At 46.8% G+C, this 27,795-nt stretch overlaps 1 protein-coding gene across 5 annotated transcripts in view; it reads left to right on the top strand.

Moving 5' to 3' along the window:
• P4HA3 (prolyl 4-hydroxylase subunit alpha 3) overlaps nucleotides 1-26,412 on the top strand; it is a 42,514-nt gene extending 16,102 nt beyond the window's left edge. For 2 of the 5 annotated variants that reach the window (XM_075546267.1, XM_075546270.1), the window contains 10 exons: nucleotides 2,636-2,821; nucleotides 7,167-7,218; nucleotides 9,724-9,887; nucleotides 10,125-10,301; nucleotides 15,205-15,269; nucleotides 18,701-18,860; nucleotides 21,464-21,526; nucleotides 23,394-23,462; nucleotides 24,799-24,895; nucleotides 25,839-26,044. In XM_075546267.1, coding sequence (XP_075402382.1) covers nucleotides 2,636-2,821; nucleotides 7,167-7,218; nucleotides 9,724-9,887; nucleotides 10,125-10,301; nucleotides 15,205-15,269; nucleotides 18,701-18,860; nucleotides 21,464-21,526; nucleotides 23,394-23,462; nucleotides 24,799-24,895; nucleotides 25,839-25,909 — 1,104 coding nt within the window. In that variant the 3' untranslated portion in view covers nucleotides 25,910-26,044. Of the gene's footprint in view, nucleotides 1-2,635; nucleotides 2,822-7,166; nucleotides 7,219-9,723; nucleotides 9,888-10,124; nucleotides 10,302-15,204; nucleotides 15,270-18,700; nucleotides 18,861-21,463; nucleotides 21,527-23,393; nucleotides 23,463-24,798; nucleotides 24,896-25,838 lie in introns of all 5 variants that reach the window. The other 3 variants (XM_075546271.1, XM_075546269.1, XM_075546268.1) reach the window with 3 other exon arrangements.
• The last annotated feature ends 1,383 nt before the right edge of the window (nucleotides 26,413-27,795 follow it).

The following is a 27,795-nucleotide window of genomic DNA, read 5'->3' as shown; positions in this document are numbered from 1 at the left end:
AGGAAGCATAAAAAGGGAAATGAAGAAATATACCATGTTCATGGATAGAAAGACTTACCACTGTGGAAAGGTCAGTACTACCCTAAGCAATCTGTAAATGTAATACAATTCTGATCCAGACCCCAGCATCATTCTTTAAAGAGATGGGAAAACAAATTCCCTACTTTATGTGGGAAGGACACAGACCCAGGATAAACAAGACACTGCTAAAGAAGAAGAACAAAACAGAAAGCCTCACTCACAGACACATTAGTCGAAACAGCCTCGTACTGGTCTAATGAGAGCTACGCAGACCAAGGGAACGGAATAGAGAACTCAGATATAAGTCCATCTACCGAGAGACAACTGCTTGTTCTCAAAGGGCAGGACCCATTCGATGGGGAGAGGTGGCTCTTCAACACATGTTACTCGCATGATTGGGTTTCTATTTGTATAAAAATGAAACAAAAAATAAAATTTAAAAATGAAACAAAACCTGACTTTGCTTCCTATAAAAAAATGGACTCAAAATGGATTAAAGACCTACATGGAAGTCCTCAAACAATAAAGATCACTAATGAAAAAATAGGGAGACATTTAAGGGCTCTAATATGTGACTTAAACTCACAAGCAGCAGAAGACAAAGCAGACGACTGGCATCTCCTAAAATAAAATACTTAGGACTATAACTATATTTCAACAAAAAATGAAAAGAAAAACCACAAACTGGGAAAAATTTGGTCATGCCATCTAAGACAAGGGACTAATACCTAAACTCTAGAAAATGTCCATATCCGGACAACAGAAAAGTGGGTGAAGGGAGACGTGGGACAGTGTAAGATATGACAAAATAATAGTTTATAAATTATCAAGGGTTCATGAGGGAGGGGAGAGCAGGGAGGGAAGGAGAAAAAGGAGGAGCAAGTATTTTGAAAATGATGAGGGCAACAAATGTACAAATGTGCTTTGCACAATTGATGTACGTATGGATTGTGATAAGAGTTGTACGAGCCCCCAATAAAATGATTTTTTTAAAAGAAAGCAAACGTCCATATCTCAACAAGAATGAGACAAATAACCCAATTAAAAATGGGCAAAGAACATGAATTGACAGAAGACATCGATGTGACAAACAAGCATTTGAAATTCACTATCACTAGCCATTGGAGAAATACAAATAACAACGATGAGATACTCCCTCACCCCAGCTTAGGTAAAAAATAAACATTGGGTCATCCACAGTGCAATACGGTGTCGTGTTGAGGAATAACGACGAGCCTGTGAAGCGTCTCATGACGTGGAAGGAATGGGAGGGTATTTTGCACGTGGTTAGTTCATTCCAAAAGGACAAGTGTGCCATGAGACCAATATTATATTTTTAAAATCAAGAGAGAGTTTTCATACCAAAATAAACAGACTTTGATGGTTACCAGGGGTGGCGGGGAAGATGAAGTAGTAGGCTAGAGGGTAGACAGGTGTTAGCTTGGGTATAAGGGGATAATAGTGTCCTACAAAAAAAGATTTGAAAGAGAAAAAAAAAAGATTAAATGGGGCAAGCCATTGGGAAGTTTGATAGCTTATTGAATACAAAAGTGATCCTCTGATCTAATTAAACCCTTATCCAAACCACAATAAAGAGGTTTTTTTAAGATGGAATAAATAAATATACAATCACTGTACCAAAAAAAAGTTAATGTTCAACCAGTTCTAGAAATATACCAAAGAATTTGGAAGATAGCTACCTGGCCAACCAACCAGAAGAGATCTGTATTGTGCCCAAGAGAATACATAAATTATTGAACAATCACATTAATTTCACATGCAAGTAAATTTTCCTAAATGAAGACTATTTTAAAACAGGGCAGCAGTACATTTATAGGGAGCTGCCAGAAATTCAAGTCAAATTCAAAAGAGGATGTAGAATGAGGGATATCATTACTGATGTCAAATGGATCTTAATGGAGCGTAAAGACTACCAGAAAGATATTATGGTTCATTGACTATGCAAGGACTTTTGACTGTGTGTATCATAACTGCTGTGGATAACACTTTGGAAAGAGGGAATTCCATGCTTAATTGAGCTTCTGCACATAGACCACAGAATAAAAACAGAACGAGAGGATACTAAGTCATTTAAAATCAGGAAAGGTGTGTGTTGGGGTTGTGTTCTTTCACTGTACTATTCAGTCTGCATGCGGAGCAAATAGTCTGAGGGTCTGTATTATATAAAGAAGAATCCAGCATCAAACGTTGAGGGAAGTTCATTCACAACCTGCAATTGTCAGATGACACAACCTTACTTGCTGAGAGCCAAGGGGACTTGAAGCAATTAGTGATGAAGATCAAGGACGACAGTCTTTGGACCAAGAAAGAGCATCATGATAAACAGAGAAAAGATTGAATTTGCCAAGGATTTCATCTTACTTGGGTCTACCATCAATGTTCAAAGAAACATCAGTTAAGAACTCAAACAAGGCACTGCATTGGACAAATCCTTGTACTTCCTCTACACCTAGTAGAATGCCTTGCGTATTATAGATGCTTAACAAAGTAGTATTGAATTGAATTAAAATGAACTCGAGGGTAGACCTTATCTTCTTGGGTTCCAAAGGCCCTTTTACTCTTTGAATTGCTGTTTCTTTCCCTCTACCTGCAGACAAAGACTTCAGTACGGCCCTTCTCTCCCCTTCAGGTGGCCTATGACATGGGGGATTATTACCACGCCATCACGTGGCTGGAGGAGGCTGTCAGTCTCTTTCGAGGCTCCTACGGAGAATGGAACACAGAGGATGAGGCAAGTCTAGAAGATGCCTTGGATCACTTGGCTTTTGCCTATTTCCAGGTAGGGGAGTAAATGAGGCGTGATGTGTTCATCATCAACAACACGATGCTTTCAGCTCTTCAGTTTTCTACACATGGTTATGTCTCCCATCTTCCCAACAGAGTAAAAAACAAAATGAGTTAAACAGGGCAGTCGGGTTATTTTGTGATTTTGGTGTCATGTAGGAGTAAACCACATCTCCAGGAGATTTTAAAATTTATCTTAGAGCTGGGATTGGAACTCACACCTGTCAAATTTGAGCCTAGTGCTATTTGCCATGCACCAACAACTTTTAAAAATAATGTTTTTAAAATATATCTAATGGGTTTGTGGTAAATGCAAGTCACCCTGTAGACTCTCAACTCATATTTCTTCACAAATATTAGGCTATGGTGTTGCCGACACCCAAGGATGAAGATTGGTGTTTCCTCTCCCATCTGCAATTGAGTCTCATTATCAGACGACTAGGGTTCAGTTGCCGGATCCTAGTTCCCTTGTACCAGTCTTGGTACCTCCTGGAGGTGTTGTTATTTTTTCCTTGGCGGCGCTGTTCCATTACGGAGCCCCCGAGGCTGCTCCGCTAAAGACAGGTGTGTTGAACCACCAGCCGCTCTGCGGGAGGAAGGTGTGCTCGGCTGCATCTCTAACGATGTACTGCCTTGGAAATCCAATAGGACCTCTGTGAGTCAGAGCCATCTTGATGGCCATGAATGTGGTTTTTAGGGGGTTGATCCACTACCTGTAATGCTTCACCTGGAAGCCCATTTCCCTAAGTATGTGAGCAGCCCTCCTTTTGTGTACCTTGCGTTAGACGGTCTTCAGAAATAGGGTGGACATTCTACCATGGAGCAAGTTCCCCAGAGTTCCCAAAGCTGCCCAGCCAGGTGTGTCCCCTACATTCCTTTTCCTCCCCAATTCTCCTGAGTCAAGGGAGAGGGGAGAATGTGAGTGGCCCTAAACCGTACTGTGCTGTCAAAATAGAATTACTCTCAGGACAGAAAACATACTTGCTTTAAGAACGTTCTTCTAAGTGCATCTTGCAGTCCACCTTCCGAGGTGCTCTTCTGAACGCTCTCGCTCACTTGCTACGTGTTGAAGCTGAAACAGCCTCACTGTCATGGAACAAAGAGGGCTGAGAAGTAAATGAATTTTTTCATGTGGCTTATTTATTTTTTATTAAAAGATTATTTTATTGGGGCTCTTACAACTCTTATAGCATTCCATACATCCATTGTATCAAGCATGTTTGTACATATGTTGCCTTCATTATTTTCTAGACATTTGCTTTCTATTGAGCCCTTGGTATCAGCTCCTCTTTTTATCCCTCCCTCCCCCAGCCCTCATAACCCCTTGATGGATTATAAATTATTATTATTTTAATGAACTTTAATTAAGGAAGAAAATGGATAAATGACTTGGAGAAAATCAGAGAATATTGACCAAAGCAGAGTGTCCAGATTTCACAGGTAGTCCTTAATGCTGAGTTCTTTGTTGTTGTTCTGTTTTTAACTATAATGACTGATTTGTCCTCTCCTCACGGGTAGACTCTCCCTCCACAGTGGTGCTCTGTCTGGAAATGCTACTTCTCTTACAGGACTCAGCTCAGATGTCACTCCTTCCTACAGTCTTTCTGAATGCTCCTCCGACTGCCCCCCCTCCTTGGAGCGCTTAGAGCAATAGAACACATGTGGCATTGTCTTGTTGGGGACTGACACTCACCCCCACCCCAATTAATTAGGAGTAGATGCCTTCACATGAACCATTCATAACCTAAGTATGTATGTGTCTTACATATGACATACATCTTACCACCAGGCAGTTGATTCCAACTCAGAACAACCCTTAGGCCAGGGTAGAACTGTCCCTGTGGGTTTCCAAGACTGCAGTTCTTTTCAGGAGTAGAAAGTAGGAGTGGCTGGTGATTTCGAACTGCTGACCTTGTGGTTAGCAGCTTATATTTTAATTTGAAAACAAAACAATAAAAAAAACCACGTCAGGAACTACAGTGTTACTGAGTGTCTCGAGTTCGACCTGGGTTCATAGTCTGTGAAAAGGTGGGCAGGTTAGTTCATCTCCCTGGGTCTGGTCTCAGTGTTCTTATCCGTAGAAGGGGAATAATGATGATATTCACCTCAACGTTCTGTCAGGCAGCTTAAAGGGACCAGTGCACGAGGGGAAGCCCTTTGCGCAATGCGTGGTGTAACGCACCGCTCAGTGAGGCATGCCACTGCCATGGGAGTGACCGCTACCGATGTCCACGCCCCTCCTCGGGCCTCGCATTGACTTTATACCAGCGGTTCTCAAACTGTGGGTCGTGACCCCACTGGGGGTCGAATGACTCACAGGGATCACCCAATTCATAACAGTAGCAAAATGACAGTTAGGAAGCAGCAATGAAAATAATTTTATGGAGGGGAAAAAAAGGAAAACGAGCTGATTCCAGGAACCCAAGTGGAAGGCAAATTCTGAGAATGATGAGGGCAATGAATGTATAAGGGTGCCTTATTCAATTGATGGATGTATGGATTGTGATAAGAGTTGTATGAGCCCCAATAAAAAGATTTATTAAAAAATTAAATTTTTTTAAAAAGAAAATAATTTTATGGTTGGAGGGTCACAACATGAGGAACTGTATGAAAGGGTCACGGCATTAGGAAGGTTGAGAACCACTGGTTTGTTTGTTTATTTATTACCACTGGTTTATACAGTTCCAAAAATATCCAACTGAAACCTCAGAAGCAATTCTAACTTTGGCCTTGATGAAATATAATTGTATTCTGTGAATAAGTCTTTGAGTTTAAAAGAGATGTAAGATTATAGTTGAGTTTTCTTCATATCACAAAACTTTGAAGAAGCCACAGCACAAAAACCTGCATCTGTGTCGATTCTGACTCCTGGGAACACCGTATGTTGCAGAGTGGAGCCGGGCTCCCTGAGGTCTTCAGTGGCTGGTATCGTACAGAAGTAGATCACCAGTCCTTTCTTCCTCAGTGCTTCCAGGTAGATTCACACCACCAACCCGGGTTCAGAAACTATAACTCGGAGTTACTATCCGGCTATATAAAATACCCCGTGTTGAACGAAAACAGTCAGATAGGGGACAGAATGATTGATGATCTTAAACAGTTAGAAACAATCCACTGGTCTCACAATACGGGGCTGGGGAGATCCTCCATGATGTCAATTCTGTGTGGAGTAAAATGCAGCCTTTAAAAGCTACCAACTCTGTGTAATAACAAAAAATACATTAACAATCATGTAGACTGGAACCCTTGGGATTTGACCAATATAACTATAAACATAATTTTTAGAGTACATATAAAATGTGGGACAAAGCTGAGGCTTCCTGCTTCTGTAAAGAGTTACAGCTTCGGAAATTCACAGTGCCGTTCTCCCCGGTCCTAGAGTGTCGCTACAGAGTGGACGCGAGGGTAGTGTATAAAGTGTAATTACAACTGTGTAAAAATGACATATCATCTCAAGAACCTGAGTGGGGCTTCAGCTCTTTTCTGTGTTTCATATTCTACAATAATGTCCTTATTATTTCTTTTATTGTTATAATGCTTTTCTTAAAAGATGCAAAAATAAAATGATTGAAAGCAAATGCCACACCATGGCCCAAGCAGTGCCCAGCGCAGGACAGCAGCCCCCCTCTGGATTCCTTTCCCCAGATTGGTCTGCAAAGACACTGTTTGCCTTTAACCACGGCTTCCTTAAGAGTGACTAGCCCCCGAGAAAGATCATTACTATGCAATGGGAAAGGTTCCCATTTGACTTCTTCCTTCACTGCTCTGCGGCTAACTTCTGTAGACTCCAGGGATTCCTGAGCCTGCAGAGTAAGTTAACCCCTCTATTTTTTTATATTAGAGTTTTCCTAATAAAATGCAACACAATACCAACACCCTGAAATGCTGTGCTTTTGCGTGCTTCAAGATTGGAGGCACATGAAGAAAGTTTCTTTTTCTACCTTCGCAGGGAAGGATGGGTTTTTGGAATTGCACCGAATTCCCTCAGTGTCACGGAGTCCAGGCAGAACTGCCCCTGTGGGTTTCCGAGGTTGGTGCTCTGAACTGCTCACCTGGGCTTGGCAGCAGCATGCAATGTACTTTGCCACCAGGCTCTTCAGGGAGTACCGAGTGATTTGTAAATGAGGAACATGGGGACACTGGTGTGGGAGGGGCACTCATCAATCAGCAGCAAGTTCTGGATCAAAAAAAAGAACCTTTCATATACATTCATTAGTCTTATGATCTACTCGTGGTAAGAATGCTTGATAGGCTTTTATTATTATTAATCCTCTTACTGGTTTAGTCAGAGGAGATACCCTCTGTGCCATTAACGACAGGCTCTCCTTTTGTCTTTGTAGGCAGGAAATGTCTCGCATGCCCTCAGCCTCTCCCGTGAGTTTCTTCTCTACAGTACGTAACGTAATGCTCAAGAGAGAACAAAGGTCTGACTGGTGAGGGAAAGTTCCTTCGGTTCCTGGTCACTAGTCCCAGCAAAGGAAATAGTGATGTCCGTTTTTATTCCTCCAAAGCCAAGGTATAGGACACGTTGCAGATGGCCGAAGAAATCTCAGTGTGCAGATCAGTACATTGGGGGTAATTTTGAAGATAGAAAATATAAAGAAGTGATATCAACCTGTCCTTCCTGCCCCCACCCCCGCTCAATCAGTTATATAATAGCGCTGCTTCCATGGGGACCGGGGCCAGGGTCCAGAGCCCGTTGCTTCAGAGACATTTTAAAGACCCAGATTTTGAAAGTAGACCTGGGAATGAATGAAATCAATGAGAGCTGTGTGTGTCGGGAGGTGAGCCACTGGGCCTGATTCTCCACTGAGAAGGATCAATTCTCGCCTTTCAATGAGGCTCTTATGCTATTCAAGCATCCTGCCCAGTCAGCTTCCTGCCCCTTGAGACTGACACAGGGGGGAGGTTTTTTTCTAGCTCAGCTCACTGCTGCCCCTGGAAATTCTTGCTTCAAATTCTGAGGGCGGGCGGCTCCCTAGAGCATTCCTTCGACAAGCTATTCAGGCACCAAGGTCATTGTTGGCGGTTGTAAGATTGATAAAATGTTGCGTGTGGTTGTTCTTAAGAGCTGTTGAGCTGGCTCTGCGACACTGTGCGGCACGGACACTGCCTGGTCCTGTGCCGGCCTCAGTCACTGTGATGTTTAAGTCCGTTCTTGCAGCGACGGTGTCAGCCCATCTCCTTGAGGGTCTCGCTCTTTCTCGCTGTCCCTCTACTTTACCAAGCATGATGTCCTTCCCCAGGGACTGGTCTCTCCTGACCTGTCCAGAGTCCATAAGATGAAGTCTCGCCATCCTTCTTTTTTCAAATAATTTTATTGGGGCTCATACAACTCTCAATCACAATCCATCCATACGTCAATTGTGTCAAGCACATATGTACATTCATTGCCCTCATCATTCTCAAAACATTTGCTCTCTACTTATGCCTTTGGCATCAGCTCCTCATTTTTCCCCCTCCTACCCCGCTCACTCCTCCCTCATGAACCCTTGATAATTTATAAATTATTATTATTTTGTCATTTCTTGCACTGTCCGATGTCTCCCTTCACCCACTTTTCTGCTGTCCGTCCCCCAGGAAGGAGGTCACATGTAGATCCTTATAATCGGTTCCCCCTTTCCACCCCACCTTCCCCCATCATAACTTCTAAGGAGCAATCATTGTTGTTTTAAAATATTCGTAATCTATTTCCTGTAGGACTTGACAACTGTACTTATTCACAGATGTTGAGAGAATTGTGGTAAGATCTGAAGGGGCTTTCAAAAGCTTGTAGACTAATTCTCTTTCCAGTTCCTTTTTCCATGAACTTTTTGATGCTCTTAGTACACATAATAAAATATTTGCCATGTCAACCACTTTGTGGGTGTGATTCAGTGACATTATTCATCCCATTGTGCAACCCTTACCATTACCTGCTTCCAATCTCTCCCTCACTTATGACAGACATGCTGCGTCTTTAAGCATTAACTCGCTCCTCCCACCTGCTCTGCAAACCACTAAGAAACACTGATCTCTAAGCACTTACCTTCTCTCAACAACTCATGTAAGTAGGCTTATGCCATATTCGTCCTCTCATATATCACAGTTCACTCAGCATAACACGTTCAAGTCTTCCATGTCATCACATGTCTCAGAACTTAACTGTGTGAAGGTCACTTAGGGATACTGAAGGACTTGGAATTGAGAATGAACTCGCTCCCTGTTCTCCAGGGAAAGATGGGTTAGGTCTCTCTGTTACAGGCTTTGATGCTTTGGACTTCTCTTTCATAGCGCGGACCATGTTTCATTATCTCAAAAATCACTGCTATCAAGTCAGTTCGGACTCTTATCACCCTCTAGGACTGCTCTGTGGGTTTCTGAGAGGGCTGTATCTCCTCATCTTTCTCCTGAGTGACTGGCAAGGTTGAAATGCTGACCTTGTGGTGCGCAGCCTAAGGCACAGCCCACAACACCACCAGGGCTTAGTAGTTCTTCACTGAGTCTTTTCCCAACTAGGTTCTAAACTCTAGGAGATTAGCCTCAATCATGATCTCTGACACATTGTCATCGAAGATTGATTACATGGATGGTTGGATGAATGAGTGAATGAATAAGATCTCTTTCCTATACATGCGGCTGGCCATCACATTGTCCTAACCGTCTACACGATCCCACTGTCTAAGAATGTAAGGGCCAACTTCCTCCCACAGCTCTTTGCACCTTTGGTAGGCTGAGATCTACCAGGTCCAACTCGATCATTTCTTAGGTTCCAGGAACCCTTTGGTGTTGTGTGTTGCCTTGAGTAGTTACTCATTGTGTCCACTTGCTAGGCCTATGTGGCAGTGAGGCTGTAGGAGACCTGGGCAGGATGCCATGTATGCTGATGTGTCTTACTCCCAGCTCTGACTTCTGCAGGTCCAGATAATAAGAGAATGGCCAGGAATGTCCTGAAATATGAAAGGCTCTTGACTGAGCACCCCCACCGGATGGTAGCTGAAGCCGTCATCCAGAGGCCCAATGTCCCCCACCTGCAGACCAGAGAGGCCTACGAGGGATTGTGTCAGACACTAGGATCTCAGGTAGGATACTCAGGAAAGGGGGAAGGGGGAGAGGCTTGGCTAAAACATGAGGAGGTAGAACTGGGAGACTGCGGGGAGAAAAGGCTGATGCATTAAAACCATGAAGCTCCCTAGGGCAGCATCAGAAGGACCACATTCTGTATTTCTGACCGTCTGTTTCTTAGGTCCTAGAAATCCTAATTCGTTTCTGCTCCTAGATTGTTCTTCTCTTATGCGGAGTCTGCTCTTGCCTTCCAGCCCACTCGCTATCAGATCCCTAGCCTCTACTGCTCCTTGGAGACCAACTCTAGCCCCTACCTGCTGCTTCAGCCAGTTCGGAAGGAGGTCATCCACCTGGAGCCCTATGTTGTCCTCTACCATGACTTTGTCAGTGACCTGGAGGCTCAGAAAATCAGAGAGCTGGCAGATCCTTGGGTGAGTGTTCCCAAAGCCTGCCAAGAACTTCCCTTTGTGTTTCCCCATGCGTGGAGTCAGAGCACAGTTGCCGGGACACCTAGATACTTCATTAGTTCGGGAGTTCTGCATGCCAACATCCCATATGATGGATAGAAGGGATAACAGGGAAGTGACAGGGCCATGAGTGGAATTCCAGTGCAGACGTACAGAGGGCAGAGTGGACAGATGATCTGGCTCAGCTTCCTTTTTTTGTTATAGTGGAAACTGAGGCCCAGAGAAGGGAGGAACTGGACTCAGGGCATGCATTTAGCTAGTGACAGAGCCACAGCTGGGACTTGGAGGTCCATTGATTGGTGTTCTGCCATTACACCTTCTTGTATCAGTTAACTTCGACTAAGGTAAGCTTGGTAGCAAGCAACCCCAAGCTCAGTGGCAACAGCAGTAAAGGTGTTGTTTTCCTTCCCATGTCTGTCCTGTATTGGCTTCAACTCTACTCCAGATCTCTTCACTTGGGAGCTGCCTGACATCGCAGCCTCTGTTTGGGACATTGTCAGTCCATGGGAAAAGGAGAGACAGAGATGGCAGACCATGAGCTGACTCAAAGTCCCAATTAGGACTTCCATTCCAGATTTCATGAGCCAGCAGAAACCACATGACCTCTACTGAGATTGGCAGCTGAGTTTTCCATGAAATAACTCTGTTGCCAAGGTAATGGGCCATCCAAGCCATCCAGATATACACATTTAAACCTTGATGACCAGGTTGCCCATTTGGCATGCCCAGAACTTGCCATACCTTTTTCTTCCCTCGGCCCCTCTCACTGGTTGTTGGTTCTGCTTGGCCTGGCTTTCCCAGGAGGAGAGCCTTTTACAGTCCTGGCTCCACCATGGGCACTCAGCACAGACCCTGAGTTTGTGTTGAATTCGGGGTGTGTTGAGTTTTCTGATCACCTGCTCCCTGCCAACCCTTGCCCTCGTGGAGCTGACATTTGATGACAGCGGCAGAAGTAGACAAATTCTTCTGAAAATAAATATTTGTTTTTCCAATCCATATGACAGTGCTTTGCAATTAAAAAGCACTTTATTTTAAAATACTCTTGGACTTCGGTCTTCTACTTAAATCCTGCCTTGGTACAAGAACCATTTGTTCTAATAATATGGCACTGTATGATACTCACCTTCCTGACACGTTTGCTGAAGACAAAGTGGGTGCATAAGCTAATGTGGTGAAGAAGGCTGCTGGTACCCGGCTATCAAAAGATATAGTGCCTGGGGTCTTAAAGGCTTGTAATTAAACAAGTGGCCATTAGCAGGGAAGCAACAAAGCCCACAGGGAAGAAGCACACCAGCCTGTGTGATCATGAGGTGTCAATGGGAAGAGGTATCAGAAGTTTGAAGCACACAACCAACTTAATGTGAAAGGACATGGATGCAATACAGTCCCCAAACCCACCTGTAAGGTAATCAGACAGTCCCTCTCAGAAAGTCCAGCGTGGTATGTCACTGATGAACCACCCAATTATCCGCTAGTTCTTTAATATTTCCTCCCCTCACTATTAAGGTTGTCATTTGTTTTACCTCATTAATCATGTTAGATTTGCATATGTTCATCTGTACATTTAATATTGTGTGGTATATGAAAGTCAAGATAGATAACCCTGCAGAAACAGTAACAGGAGTGATGATTCCCTGAGGGTATGGGAAGAGAAGGGGGGGTGGGGAGCTGATAGCATTGATGATTGTATAACTCCACTTGATGCATTTGAACAATTGTTTGTAAACGGGTATATTGGATTACGTTAGATTGGTCAATAAAACCATCATATTAAAAAATACCCTTGACCCGTCAGGGTGCGATGTAGTACCGATGAAGAACACAGCTTTTCCCCAGATCCTGGATGCTTCCTCTCCCCAACTACCATGATCCGAATTCTACCTTGCGGGACTGGATAGGGCAGAGGTTGTATACTGGAGCATATGGGAGCTGGAGGCACAGGGAATCCAGGGTGGACAATACCTTCAGGACCAGGGGTGTGAGGGGCGATACTGGGAGGGTACAGGGTGAGTGGGTTCGAAAGGGGGAACCGATTACAAGGATCCACATGTGACCTCCTCCCTGGGAGACGGACGGCAGAGAAGGGGGGGAAGGGAGACTCCGGATAGGGCAAGATATGACAAAATAACCATCTATAAATTATCAAGGGCTCATGAGGGAGGAGGTAGCGGGAGGGAGGGGGAAAAAAGAGGACCTGATGCAAAGGGCTTAAATGGAGAGCAAATGCTTTGAAAATGATTAGGGCAAAGAATGTATGGATGTGCTTTACACCATTGATGTATGTATAGGTATGGATTGTGATAAGAGTTGTATGAGTCCCTAATAAAATGTAAAAAAAATACCCTTGACCCTTGAGTAATGCAGGGGTTGGGGTGTCAACTTCCTACTCTGCATATACTTTACAGCCAACCCCTAAACAACACAGCTTTGAACTGTGCCGGCTGCTCACGTGGAGACGATGAGCTTCACACAGACAACACTTGAGCTCAGCACAGCAGCAGGGGACAAAACCCACGTCTCAATGGCCTGTGCAGCTCACGCCCATGTCAGCTAACGTACACAGTAACATCCAAACGTTTACAACAAAAGAAGAAGCAAGTCTACAGGTCAACACTCCTCATAAATGCAGATGAAAAAAATCTCTAACAAATTATTAATAAATATAATTCTGCAATAGACATGTAATTATACTTCAGTGATCGAGGAGATTTTATCTAATGAAAATAAAATAAAATACAGCAAAAGAGACAGTCGGTTCCATTAGTCGTTCCACTCCCCACCCGGCTGTAGTTGTCAGGTGCCGTCACGTCGGTGATGACTCAGAGTGGCTCAGGTGGAACACAGCAAACACCACCTGGCCTTGCATCAGCCTCACAACCAGCTGTTCTCGCGTTTGAGCCTGTGGGTGCAGCCAGCCTGGCACTTAGAGAAAATCGGTTTTGCTTCTCCAGAGGGAAGCGCTTTTGCCAGAATTGTGCAGAAGGAGCAGTTTGCCTCTGGGGGTAGAGTTTCCTGTGCTGTGTGTGTTCATTCGTTTCATTCCACAAACGCACATTAAACCCAGCCCCAGATTGCATGCCAGAACCCCAAGACGAATGAGAAACTACCCTTGCTCCTGCAGAACTCGCAGCCTGCAGGTGAAAAGGGGATTCCAGTATCCATTCATTTCAGGTCAACACGTTTTTTATTGAACGCTTGCCATCATCCAGGCATGGTGCTAAAGGTTATTTCCAATTCTGAGAATTTTGGTCATTGATTTTTTTTTAATTTTTAAGATTCATAAACACAACAAAGCCCACATCGAAGAACACACCAGCCTGTGTGATCACGAGGTGCCAAAGGGATCAGTTATCAGGCATCAAAGAACAAAAAATCATATCATTGGGTGCACACCTCCATGATATGATAGCTGAGGACAAATGGGTGCATAAGCAAATGTGGTGAAGAAAGCTGATGGTGCCCGGCTATCAAAAGGTATAGCATCTGGGGTCTTAAAGGCTTGAAGGTAAACAAGCGGCCATCTAGCTCAGAAGCAACAAAGCCCACATGGAAGAAGCACACCAGCCTGTGCAATTACGAGGTATCGAAGGGATCAGATATAAGGCATCATCAGAACAAAAGTATCTTGCCATAGTGAATGAGGTGGGGAGTACAGAGTGGAGACACAACGCCCATTTGTTGGCCACAGGAGACCCCCTTGCAGAAGGGTCTAGGGGAGGAGTGAGATGTAGCAATAATGAAAAATACAACTTTCCTCTAGTTCCTAAATGCTTCCTCCACCACCACCCCCGCCCCCCACTATCATGATCTGATTTCCCCCTTGCAAGTCTGGCTAGACCAGAGGATGTACACTGGTACAGATAGGAACTGGAAACACAGGGAATCCAGGGAGGATGATTCCTTCAGGATCAGCGGTGTGAGTGGCGATACTGGGAGGAAAGAGGGAGAGTGGATTGGAAAGAGGGAACCGATTACAAGGATCTACATGTGACCTCTTCCCTGGGGGATGGACAACAGAAAAGTGGGTGAAGGGAGATGTTGGACAGGGCAAGGTATGACAAAATAATAATTTATAAATGATCAAGGGCTCATAAGGGAGGGGGGAGTGGGGAGCAGGGAGGGAGGAGAAAAAATGAGGAGCTGATACCAAGGGTTTCAGTGGAGAGCAAATGTTTTGAGAATGATGAGGGCAATGAATGTACAGATGTGTTTTACACCATTGATGTATTTATGGATTGTGATCAGAGTTGTATGAGCCCCTAATAAAACTATTTTAAAAATTCATAAACAAAACCTGACTGCCATCAAATTGATTCTGACTCACAGCGACCCTCTGGGACAGGGTAGAACTGCCCTGTGGGTTTCTAAGACTGCAACGCTTGGCGGGAGTAGAGCGCCTCGTCTTTCTCCCAGGAGCAGTTAGTGGTTCTGAACTGTTGCCCTTGCCGTCAGTAGTCCAACTTGTACCAGTACGTCTCCAGGGCACCTTTTAAGATTCATAGCTGTTGCTAAATTAGTAATTAAAAACAAAGCATCGTGACTCCATCTGTGTTAGAGAGCTCTGCTCCATAGGGTCCCAGTGGCTGTTTGTTGGGAAGTAGGTCACCAAACTTGTCTTCCAAGGCACCTCTGGGTGGTCTAGACCCTTCCACCTTCAGTGAGCATGCGCATGCTCCACCACCTGGGGACGCCAGTAAGTTAGTGTGGTTACGTGTCATCAGAGGGGTTCCGATGAGCAACAGAACAGAGCCCTGTCCGCTCCTGCTCCAATCAGTAGCAGTGCAGAACACACTACATGTACGGAGGACCTGGTGATGGCTATTGGCATAATAACCATTCAACCTGGTTTGTCTGTCCTTCACACCAGCTCCAGCGATCAGTGGTGGCATCCGGTGAAAAGCAGTTGCAAGTAGACTACCGCATCAGCAAAAGGTATGCAGGCGTCTTCTAAGCAGAACCGAGACTCACCTCCACTGAGTCCATTCTGACGCTAGAGGACAAGGTGGAACCGGCCCTATGGGTTTTCTGGGACTGTAACTTTCTATGGGAGTAGAAAGCTTTGTTTTTACCTCTCAGAGATACTGGTGATTTCGAATTGTCGACCTTGCGGTTAGCACCCCAACTCAGGCAACCCTGCTGCTGCTCCCCTGCCCACACTCCCCAACCCTGTCCTGGATCCCAAGCTGCAGCTGACTTCGGGGTCAGCAACAGCCAATCTGCTTCCACCTGAGAGGTCGTGGGCCCTCTGGAGTGCATGCTTAATTTTTGCTTTTCTTTTTTTTTTATTAAATACTTTTATTGGGGGCTTGTACTGCTTTTCTTTTAAGAAGTTTTCCCTCTCCTCATGCCAGGCCCTTTCCCAAGTTGTTAGATTGCCAGAGGATTTCAGAGGGAGGCCATGAGGGACAGACGAGAAAGCTCTTATTACCTTAAGCCCAAAAAAATAACCATGTAGCTGTTCTCCAAACCAGGATTGCTTTCCCAGATAATACAGCCTCATCTACGTTTGTGCTTTTGCTTTAAGTTTCCACTCCCACCCCTGACACACATTCAAACCCTGACTTGCCAACATTCAGGCAAGAAGTATCAGGAGCATCTCTGGAACCAGTGGCTTCTCCAGAGGGACAGATTCAGCTGTGAGAGCACCAGCTTTATCCCCTCCTGGTCTCTACACACCCCATACTGCAGCCCCGATAGTGGCGAGGGTAGAGTAAGATGAAGACCCTCCATCAGAACCAGGCCAGACGTTAGGCAGCATCTGTTGGGAGAGGCCAAGCTTCGGTGTCTGTGGTTAGTTTAGACTGTCTGGCCTCACGCTGCTTTGGAAATGCGGTGAGTGATGAAATCTGTGATTCAGAGTCATCTGGCTTCCCTTAGTTGGTCTTGTACGTTATTTCTTGAAACTTTGGAAAGTCAATGCGACTTCAGCTCATTGCTTTTCTGTCTTTAGAACATTCTAGTGCCAAAGAGGACGTCCCTACCGTGGGATGCATTGCTTTTAGCAGAGGGAGTGGTATTTTTGTCACCTAAAAAAAAACACACCCTCATTTTATTGGGGTCTCGTACAGCTCTTATCACAATCCACACATCCATCCATTGTGCCAAGCACGCTGGTTCATATGTTGCCATCATCATTCTCAAAACATTTGCTCTCTGCTTGAGCCCCTGGTATCAGTTCCCCTTTTTTTCTGGTCGTTTTTTAAAATGAAGAACAGCCGGCTCTATTCCCAGCTCCCATCACAGTTTGACTGGAGTAGGCCTTGTTGAATCGCTTTTAGTTCCCAAGGGATTGATTTAAGACACACCTTGTGAACAGATGGTTGCATTAACCTAACAAAGAAAACCCGTACTGTTGAAAATCCTGACCTCACAACTCAATCCGTAGCAGGACCCACCTCCTTTTCCTCACTGGGCTCCTGCTTTCTGGGCAAGTGGGAGGTCACTGCCAAGGGCAGCCAAGAACTCTTTTCTGCTCAGGTTTCTCCCGGAGACGGCAGGCGATCCATAAGTATGCATTCCAGCCGTGCATGCAGCCGGCCAGTCTGTCAAAGGCTATTCATTAGGACCTGCTGTAAATCAGACCCCGTGGAAGAGTCTAGGGATACAGGGCTCTCTATCCTCAAGAATTTTCGGTCTGGAGTGGGAACCAGACAAGTAGCCAGATGACACGGTGACGGGTGTGAATTAGGGGACTATCAGAGCCCATCACAGAGCCAGTTGACTTAAATTTGGGTTGAGATGGAGAGGACGTAGGGCAGTGGGATTCCAATAAATGTCTACAAGCCCTCGTTTGTAGCTTTTGCCTCTTTCCTTGATATGAGCCTGGGACACAGTCTGTCTCTTCTGAGCGCTGCTCGTGGGCAGTGATCACACGGTGCGGCATCTCTCTTTCCCACCTCTGCTTCTTTTAATGGCCTGTGGAGTGTGGAATCGCAGAAGAGATCGATTCAAAAGACACCTGCCGTAATCCTGTCTCATTAGTATAGCAAATTCAACTCATTCCCAAGTGGGAGTAGAACCACAAGCATAAAGGTTAGGATTGACGACAGGTATTTGGGGTGGTGGGGCACACAATTCATTCGACAACAGGTCCTTAACTGTTAAATCATGTCTCACCCGCAAACCGGCACTGAGCAGCCTTTATCTACAAAGTAAAGACCAGGTGATTTATCACGGTGTCTTCTGCTTTCAATAACCTGCCCGGAGACTACTTTGTGTGTTGTTTTTGCATATGCTGTTATGCTGCTTCTTCAGCCCCGAATATCCACACATCTTTTATACCCAATGAAACTTGATCCACCTTCCAAATCTGATTGACACCTCAGCCCCTCCCCCTCCTGCTCAGTGAGAACTGCTCTCCTGTTCTGTGCTCTCTAGCACTTTCCTTTAAAGACTCTGTGCACTTGACCTTCATTTGTACTCGATACTTTTATCTTCTTAATCTACAAGGTCTTAGAAGGCAACAGTTTTGTCTTGGGCTTCTTTGTACACCGAAGACTGTGCAGCAGGGCTGGGGCAGTGGGGGCTCAAGATGAGAGAATGAACCCATCAATCCGTGATGGAAAGAGCAAAGGAGTGGCCTTCCCGTGACAGGCCGAGAGTCTTCTCAGGGCCCTCATGGTCTCTCCCAGGAAGGTCACTAGCTTTACTTGGTGACCACTTGCACATTTTCCAAGGATTTAAAACAGGAGCCCAAGCCTACACTTTGTCAGAGGTTCAACAAGACATTTAGGAGAAGGAGACACTAACCCTTGTTCTTTGGCCTTTGTTGTATCCTGGTTTGTCGTAGAGCAGAGCCAGAGAACAGATTTTCCTGTGTTTAACAGCCCTCCCTGACACAGAGCTGACAAAGCCTTTTTATATACACAGGCTTTCCTAATCTCTACAAGTCCATGACTCCTTATCGATGGGCACACTGGCCTTTGGAGAGGCTAAGGTTGGTGTAGGATCACTCAGAAGATCAGGAACTGGTCTTTATTAGTTTAGACCCCAAGCTTTTCCCAATTCCAGCTCCTTCTGTTGTGGTACCTTTAAAAAAATAGCAGTTTTAATGGCAGGAATTGGGAATCCGTCTAACTCAGCGCCAGGGGACTGTGAACCTTCACACCATAACCTCCACAGCTAGCACAAGGCTGACACTCAGGAGGCCTTGGCGAATGTTTTTTGAGTGAATGACACTGTCTTAAGATAGAGGACAAAGTGGAGCAGGCAGCCAAGAGGAGGGATGAGTAAGACATTAGGAATTCTTATCTTTCTCTCTCTGTCCTACAATTGATGGTCTTTATTTACAACCAGCGCTAGTCTCCGCGGCACCAGGGCTCCGTACAGGAGTCACTGATGCTCTGCGCTCTGGTGTGTTCTAGTGCCTGGCTGAAGGACACCGTTGACCCGGTGCTGGTGACCCTTGACCACCGCATTGCTGCCCTCACTGGCCTTGATGTCCAAACGCCCTATGCAGAGTATCTCCAGGTGGTGAACTATGGAATCGGAGGACACTATGAGCCACACTTTGATCACGCCACAGTAAGGATGGGGTGGGGCACCGATCTCCTGGGATAGGGAGTGGGATTATTTACTTCTCTGGGGTAGTTTGTATCAGGCTCTCAGAGAAAACATGAAATCTTAGGACAAGCATTCTGGGTCCAGAAAGATCTGAGAACTTTGGTTTCAAGAGGATTGATGCGGACTCATTTCCTTGTCGGTCAACAACCCCCCCACCCCCCACTCCGCCCCCCACCACCATTTCTCTAAAATGTTCCAAAAGGGAGAAGAAGCCAGCCTGCTATGGAGGAAGCCGTCCTCCCACACCTGGGAACTCCTCAGGGAGCTTCTCCTCTGGCTACTCTCCTTTCTTCACAATCTCACCTGCCCATCTTTACTGACAAGTGTTCAGCAAATATTCAATATAAATTTAAAGGATTAAAAATACCTCCCCCAAATTGGACAGAGATTCAACCTAAAGTCTATCAAAATTTAAAAAGATAGTAATTAATAAGATGATTCTAAACTATATTTGGAAATGCAAAGAATCTAGAATAACCAAGACAATTTAGAAAAAGAACAAAATTAGAAGGACACATGCTAGCTATCTGAGTTCTAAAAGTATTATGCCTAAAATAAAAAGTAGTATTCCTGAGTGATACTGGATTAATATGACCCTTCCAGGCATAAGTCCTATGTGATATGTTATACTTTTGATTTCATACGCCTGAGAGTATGGTCCCATTTTTGAGGGCCTTGTCTGCTAAGAAACAGGAATGAAGATTTGACGTTAGTATCAGGTGTGAATCAGACCACACTGTGTTTGGTGGTGGTCCTGGTTACTGTTCCTTCGAGTGGATGGAAGGAATTATATGCTACAGCTGAGCAAAGAAAGAAACCTGTTAGCAGGAGGTCAATGCCTACTGCAAACACCCTGCTAGAGACCCAGGTCGAAGGTGCATTAATAAGATACAACTCATGTGGAGAGTAGATGTTTATACTTGGGTGAAATTTGATTTCCCCATTAACTCTCACCAAAGGACTTTTCCTTGCATGGGTCGGGTGAGAAGGTGGGGATGATATGGCTATGATTCGCCTGTGAGTAATTGCAAACAGGATTCCCTGCATTGTCGTCTGCTGAGTTCTCAAATGAGTCCACTGAGAAGCAGGGGTCGTGAGCTCATCACCGGCAAGAGCCGGGAGCGCAGCACGTCCTCTGGCCCAGCATCTGGTTGACCCCTGAAGGCTGACCTTCAGATTTTGGACTGAAGTGACCCACCACCACTTGAGACATTCCCTCGAACCTTCATGCGTTCTGTGGGACACCGCAGTGATTCATGGTGACACGAGGGGATATGTTTGAGGGAGAAGTGGAGGGAAATAATCCCACTCCATTGCCATCAAATTGACTCCGACTCATAGTGACCACATAGTGACACAGCAGAAGCACATGACTTCCAGGGCTGCAAAGCCTCGCAGGATCAGATGGCCGCATCCGCATTGTTCTGCAGTGGGGCCGGTGGGTTCCAGCCACTGAACTTCAGTTGGTGGTCAGGTGCTTTCACCACTGCACTACCTGAGCTCCTAAAACCGCACAGAACTGCAGTGATGAAGGGAGTGTGGTACTGGTGTAAGGAGAGACAGACAGATCATGGGTCCATGGAACGGAACACTCTCACTGCCATCAATTGGTGCCGACTCCTAGCAGCCTGAAGGAAAGGGTGGAACTGCCCCTGGGCCTTCCCGACAATAACTCTACCAGAGTTGAAAGCCTCCTTTTCTCTCTCAGAGTTGTTGGTGGTTTTGAACAGCTGATCTTGCAGTTAGCAGTTCAATGAGAAATCCACTGTATCACCAGGGATCCAGGGATAGAGTTAAAAAATCGATACATGAAGGCCAATAATTAATTTTAAAAATACCTAAGGGTTTTTTGTTTGTTTTTTCCTCTGAGTGGTTATTCTCTATGCACCTAGGGAGACTATATTGATTCCAAAATGGATACAATGAGGCTTACCAAGAGACCAGGAGAGAGAAGTATGCACAGAGGCGTCCAACAGCTCTTGGAAAAACATCGGAATATTTGTCCATGAGTGTATTGAAGCCCCTCATCCCACTGGCTAATCTTGATTGCTTGAACTCTGCCCTCTCCCCCTTGGACTGAGACCCATGGGTAGTGGGTCACAAGGTGGTCTCTGACCCTCCACCTAACTTGCCCCTTCCCTGGGCCAACTTAACCACTTTCATCCCAAACCATAGCTTTATAAGATCCTGTTTTGCAAGCTTGGATTTGAACAGGAAAGCGAGGATTACCACCTTGGGTAAAAGAACAGTCCCGGCAGAGTTTTCTTTCAAGTGACTACTTAGCACCATGGGCGTGATGACACCATCATATACCATGTTTGCTATTGACAAGAAGTGCTGTTTGATTAGCATCCAGTTCATTTATATTGATCGTCTAGTACATTTTCCCAAAAGAGTTGTGTTGAGTGTCTACCAGTAAAGATGAGCACACCCCGCACAAGTGTAGCTCGGGGCTCTAGCCATCCTGGACACCCCAATTTTGCTCTTCCTCGCTCTGTGGTCAGCCCTGCCTGCCTGCCAGTGCCTTCTGCAGACAGTAATGGTGTGTTTTGTTTTTGCCTCAGTCACCGAGCAGTCCGCTGTACAGAATGAAGTCTGGGAACCGAGTGGCCACATTTATGATCTATGTGAGTCTGTTGCTCTGGAGGGGCCACGGCCTCTCACTTCATGACTGTTGCCATCTCTATGTGATTGTCTTACGTATCAACTGTTGCCATCTCTATTTGATTGTCTTACTTTTCAACTACTGATGTCTCTATTTGATTGTCTTACGTATCAACACTTGCCATCTCTCTGTGACGGTCTGGCTTTCACACCAGCTTCGCGTGTCAGTTTTAGACGATGACAGCAGCTACTAGGATAGTAAGCGCGGAACTTGCTAGGACTTCTGTGACTCGCGAGGGCGTTTTTGTTAGGGCACTTTGGTTTGGGACTGTAGGCGATACAGAGACCTACCAGATGGAGTCCTGCCCTCAAAAGGCTGACAGTCTGTCGAAGGCTGTGGCTGAGGATGCAATTGGTGTGATGTCAAAGGCCAAGACACTGTGGGTCCTGGATAACTCAGGGGGAGGCACAAGAGTCTGTCTCTCGGAGGCCTCACAGACGAGTTGCTGCTGAAACGTAGGGACCTTTACATAAAGCTGTAGGTCTGTGCGGGGACAAAGTCGAGATGAAGCAGCTGGGATTCAAAGAGGACATCGGCGAAAATAGCACTGCCTACAGAGAAATGTCTTGTTTCACTCTGACACTCAGAAACACAAAATAAAATTCACTGCCATCGAGTCCATGCTGATTCCTAGAGATGCTGTGTGACAGGACAGAATTGCCCTGTGAGTTTCCAGCATGGTAACTGTACACAAGGAGAAAGCCCCATCTTGCGCCCTTAGAGTGGCTGTTGGTTTTGAACCGCTGACCCTGTGGGTCGCAGCCCAACGAGAAACCACTACACCCCCAGGACTTCAATACATTCCGATATGTGGTGAAAATTCCTATCTCCCTGTAAAACTTTTAGTAAAATCTACACTATACTCCATTAGAAAACCAAATTGCTCTCCTCTCCCAGTACCAGACCTGATCCTAGGGGATTTGGTCCCTGTCTCATTTTCTAACCTGCCCCTTCCCTGCAGATCCTATGGTTTTACTTTCTGCTCCATGGAGAAATTAAAATCTCAATGACTCATGGTTGAATCAGAAGAGATTGGGCACTGCTCACTGAAGAAATAAGCAGGTTAAATAACGGGGTCCTATGGAACAGCCAAGAGTGAAGCCCTGTCAGACCAGCCCAGTGCCAGCAGTCTCTCTTCCCTGCTCTCTGAAGGTGTGGCCAAAGGAGGGCCATCCGGCCGGTGGTCCAGCGTGACTGCTCGTGCAGAACTGGAAGGCTGCCGCTGCCGCCAGCATCTGCCTCTTAGTGGCCATTCCAAGCATCTGCTCAGACGCAGAGGGACAAATGTGCCCCCGGCACTGGTAGCCACCATGGCACCTGCGGTTGGTGCTTCACACTGGCATGGGAGGTCGCAGGCAGGGAAGAATATAGGCATTAACCAGAGACTAGGACGTGGGGCGGGGGGGGGGGGGGGGGGGGGGAGGTAATTCTGTTCTTGACCTCCCCAATGTATCTCCTCCATCTGGTTCCCTGGTTACAAAAGACCAGTTACTATGGTAATTGCATGTTGCCCAGCCATGTAAGAGCGTGCGTATGCATCTGTTTGGGGTGGTGCTGTAAAGCATATTTCTTTCTAAGGGTCTCAGTCAAAAGAGTTTGAATCTCCAGATCCAATGAAACCCATTCATATGGGGATTGACCAAAAGAGTGGGGAGACAGCTGTCTGCAATGTGGCCATCCTGTCGGCCTGTAGGCAGGCGCCCTCGATGGGAGTCAGGGAGCACAGGCAGGCATCTATGCAGAGATGGCATCAGGATGTCAGGTGGCACCCCTGATGGTGAAGGGTGGGCAGCGGGCACCTTAACTCTGTTTTTCCTCTGGCACTGCAGCTGAGCGCGGTGGAAGCTGGCGGAGCCACGGCCTTCATCTATGCCAACTTCAGCATGCCGGTGGTGAAGGTGAGTCAGGGCACGGTACACGAGGCGCAGAACCAACCCCCCAGCCTGCACGTGGTCTGTGCTATGGCTCCATCTCCTGCGGCAGCACAGAGCCTTACTCCTGCCTCTCACGTTTATTGGACTTTCACTTCATTACAACTGACTGGTTGCATGCCTGGCCGCCATCTGACAAGGGAGCGCCTCAAAGGTCAGAACTCTGTGTTGGTCATCTTCACGTCCTCCGCTTCGACCAGTCCCTTCAGCCATTCCTTCATTAACACAGGACAGGGAGCGCCGAGGGTCCAGGACAGAGCTCACAGAGACGCATGTTGATGGGCAAGGCTGATGCGTCGTGACAAGGGCCATGAAAGGGCGCAGGAGAGGGAGGGCGAGATGTTTCCTGACTGCTCCCCCAGCTTCCAGATTAATTGACCGTCCGGGCCATCCTGACCTAATTCAGTGAAGTCTTTAGCACAGGGCCTGGCCCAGTCTAAGATTCTAGGCCTACATGCTGCTGCGGCCCGTCTGGACCAGAGACCAAAGCCCCGCCCGGCCCTGCGCCGTCCTCACGCCTGGTCCTGCGCTGGAGCCTACTGCTGCAGCCAGCATGTCCGCCCAGCTCTTGAGGGGTTCCCTTGTTTTCGCTGCTTTTCACACACCCATGTGTGAAGCCCACTCTCTGGACATGCTGCTGGGCTGAGGCGTCTCTAGGTCACTGGAAGCTGGGGCTGCCAGGGCCTCTGCATGCTCTTTATGACATTGACTTTTGTCTACTTCTAATGGCCAAGGCTACAGGGAGGAAGCAGTAGCATGTGGGGTGGGGGTGGGGGGGAGTGGGGGGGAGAGAGTAGCATGTAGGATTTGGAGCCCAAATACTTAGGTGTAAGCCCTGACTTTTCTCAACTTCCTTGCTGGTAAAAAAAGCAGTGATGACCGCACCTGCTTCCCGGGGGTGGCGGGGTGTTATTCGTAAGTTCCTGAGCAGGGGCCAACTTCTGAGTTAAGGTCTCAGTTGTAGGAGAAAGACTGCTCCCAGAGGTGCTGGCCAGGTGTCTGGCCTCAGGGATTCGGCGACTGCCCTTCTCTTGGCACCTGCCACACTGTGTTGTGACCTGTTCCCGTGCTGGCATTTCCCACGAGCCTCCAAGCTTAGATGGGATATGTCTAAACACCTCCAGGGTCTGGAGCGGAGAAGGCCTTCAGTAACTGCCCGAGGCGTAAATGACTGAGTGGCTCCCTCGGCCTGTGTTGCCCTGCTCTGCGCCGGGTTGCCCCGCTTGATGACATGCATGCATTTGGCACTAGCCAGGTGCTTCCCAGAGACGGGGATGGGGCTGAGCGTGCTGGCCTTTTCCAGAACGCAGCACTGTTTTGGTGGAACCTGCGCAGAAGTGGTGAAGGGGACGATGACACGCTGCATGCTGGCTGCCCTGTCCTGGTGGGAGACAAGTGGGGTAAGGCCTGCCTTTCTGGGGGTGAGACTGGGTTGAGGGGTGCACAGTCAAGTAAAATCGGGGATGAGTGTGATATAGAATGCTGGTCCATTCCAGGAGCTTCATGACAGGACTGTGCTATATATTACAATGATCAGATCCCGAGACCATGTTGCCCCAAAGATCGAGCCCCCAAAGGGCTGGGAGCAGGTGTCCGCCAAGGGTTACTGACCTGACTGGAAACTGCTTCTTGAGAAGGAATAGGTGGTTAAGTCCCAAACCTTCAACTCCAAGGCTTAGTGCCATCCCTGGAAGAGATGATGACGCCCCAAAGAGAAGAAGCAGAAGTGTTTATGTCACAAAGGTCTCTAAAGGTACTTAGGTCTGAAGTGTAAGTGGCTGTAGAGCGGGACCGTCGTGCTCCGATGGGCACTGCCAAGAGAAGCCGTCACGGTCTCTCATCAGTCTGAAGGGCGTCACAAAGGCGCGGGCTGTGGGGGCTGCACGAATGACGAAGGGCCCTAACCCACACAGGTTCGAAGACTCGGCTACAGTAGACAGGACTTGCTGAGCAGCTTTTCCAGGGGACAGTGTGCTACAGCTGATCTCAACCTGTGGGTCCGTGACCCCTTTGGGGACCGAGCGACACCTTCACAGGGGTCACCCGATTCATCACAGTAGCAAAATGACAGTGATGAAGTAGCAATGAAAATAATGTGATGGTTGGGGGTCACCACCACACGAGGAGCTGTGTGAAAGGTCGCAGCACTAGGAAGGCTGAGACCACTGTGCTGGAGGCACCACCTTGTAGTTGGTGGGGGCTGGGACGAGAGTAGGGAGCCTCGGGTGCACATTGTAAGGCGGCATTTGCATGACCCTGGGAGTGAGCCTTGGCCGGTAGCATTGAGACGGCTGCTACTCATCTGCTGAGCCTTCTCCTGCCTTCCTTCCCGTTCTCTCCCAGTGGCCAACAAGTGGATACACGAGTATGGGCAGGAATTCCGCAGACCCTGCAGCTCAAGACCTGAAGACTGAACTGTGGAGAAGCCAGAAGCCAAAAGCTCAACTAGGAGAGGAGAGAGGCGAGCAGCCTTCTGGAAGGGGGGCTCTTGCCAACAGTTGGCTGTGCCTCCACGATGGGAGAGAAAGCAGCGGTTTTAGCCGGCGACGCTGGAGGACGGACAGGCGTTTGGTTCTGGAGCTACTGGACTCAGATGGCGTGGACGGTGGGAAGGAGGGAGGGGGGGGACCTGCGAGAAGTCTGGACTCAAGGCCGGTTGGGAGCAGGCAGCTTCTGGGCTGTGGTCCCTGCGGCCTCTCTGCCTCTTTGAACTTTGACCTGCGGGGTTCAGAAGTGGTGATGGAGGGGCCTTCCGGAGGTGGCTAGTCTGACCTCCATGGCTTTTAGCCCTTCTTCTCACTGACTTCTGTTGAAACCCGCGCAGAGGAAGTATGGGGACTTTTTAAGTACAGCTGTGAAACATGTTGACAATTTTTCATAACTGAGAATACTTTTTAAATACAATGAATGACAAGCAGCGTCTATATTTTATTCATGTTTTTATCTCAACTTGACTCATCTTCACACCCCTCTCCTCTCACTGATAGAGAGGGTGGAAGACTTAACCCTCTGTTAGTCAATACTGGAAAGGTTTGGCACATGGTCTGTTGAGATTTCGCTGGTGAAAAGACACCCAGGATGTAACATCCTCCTCCTGACAGTAAAAATTCCTTTTAAACGTATTCAAGGGTGCTCTGATTCAGGAAAGGGTTGGCAGGGCCAGTTAGATAATCATGGAAACTGAAACCCCTGCGGGTACTGGAATCCTGGAGACATCCATCCTGGTCTGAAAATACCCTGGGGAAATGTAGGCTCTTTCCTAGGAACTTGCTCCCTTTGTCCCATTGTTTGAAGGTTTTGTTTTGTTTTTCTTTTACAACACCTTGTTTTTATTACTTAACATCTGCTTCCATGGTGTTTTTTGTTTTGTTTTTAAATCATTGTATTGGGGGTGCATACAACTTATCACAATCCATCCATCCATCCTGTCAAGCATGTTTTGTAAATGTGTTGCACCACTATCTTTTCCAAAACATTTTCTTTCTACTTGAGCCTTTGGTATCAGCTCCTCATTTTTCCCCACCCCCCTCTCTCATGAACCCTTGATAATTTATAATTATTTTCCCTGTCTTACACTGACCGATGTCTTCATTCGCCCACTTTTCTGTTGTCCATCCCCCCTGGGAGGGGCTTATAGGTAGTTTGAAGGTCTTGTGATCATTGTGAAACTTATTCTCTCCAAGACCTATGCAAAGCCTGCTAACCTCATGTCCCAGCCCCCACACCAACCTCACCTCCCACAAAGTTTAGGGTGTCTAACTTGTTGGATTTCCCTGAATCTTTGCTAGTTTAGAGGTAGAAACCCCACTGTTTGCTTCTGCCAGCACTTGCAGGAATACATTCTGAAGCTGGGACCATTACTTCGTTCCAGACACATTGACAATTCTTTCTGCTTCTTCAGGGGAGGAGTGCCCAATTGCCATAATTCTCACTTCCTATGCCTTTGTTCCGGTTCTCCTTCAAAGCTTCTGAAGGCTGAGTTCTCACCATTCCATCCATGGCTCAGTGTCCCCACAGAGAGGCTTCCCTGGCCGGCCTCCCTTCTAGTGACTCTCCTTCACATTCATCTCCACTAGTTTCTGCATCGCATTTTCATTTCCTAGGGCTGCAGTAACAAAACATCACAAACTAGCTCGCTTATGAGGACAGACATTTACTGACTCACAGTTCTGGAAACTGGGAATCTGAGCTCAGGGATCCTTCTGCGGTTTCAGGGGGAGGGTTCCAGCGCTCAGTTTGGATGACTCCAGGCATTCCTTGGCCTGCAGTAAAACTGCAGCCACAGGACTTTCTTCCCTCT

Source organism: Tenrec ecaudatus, chromosome 4 (assembly GCF_050624435.1).
Source record: "Tenrec ecaudatus isolate mTenEca1 chromosome 4, mTenEca1.hap1, whole genome shotgun sequence".
In the NCBI taxonomy this organism is placed as follows: Eukaryota; Metazoa; Chordata; class Mammalia; order Afrosoricida; family Tenrecidae; genus Tenrec; species Tenrec ecaudatus.
This window is presented reverse-complemented; position numbering and strand designations above follow the sequence as displayed.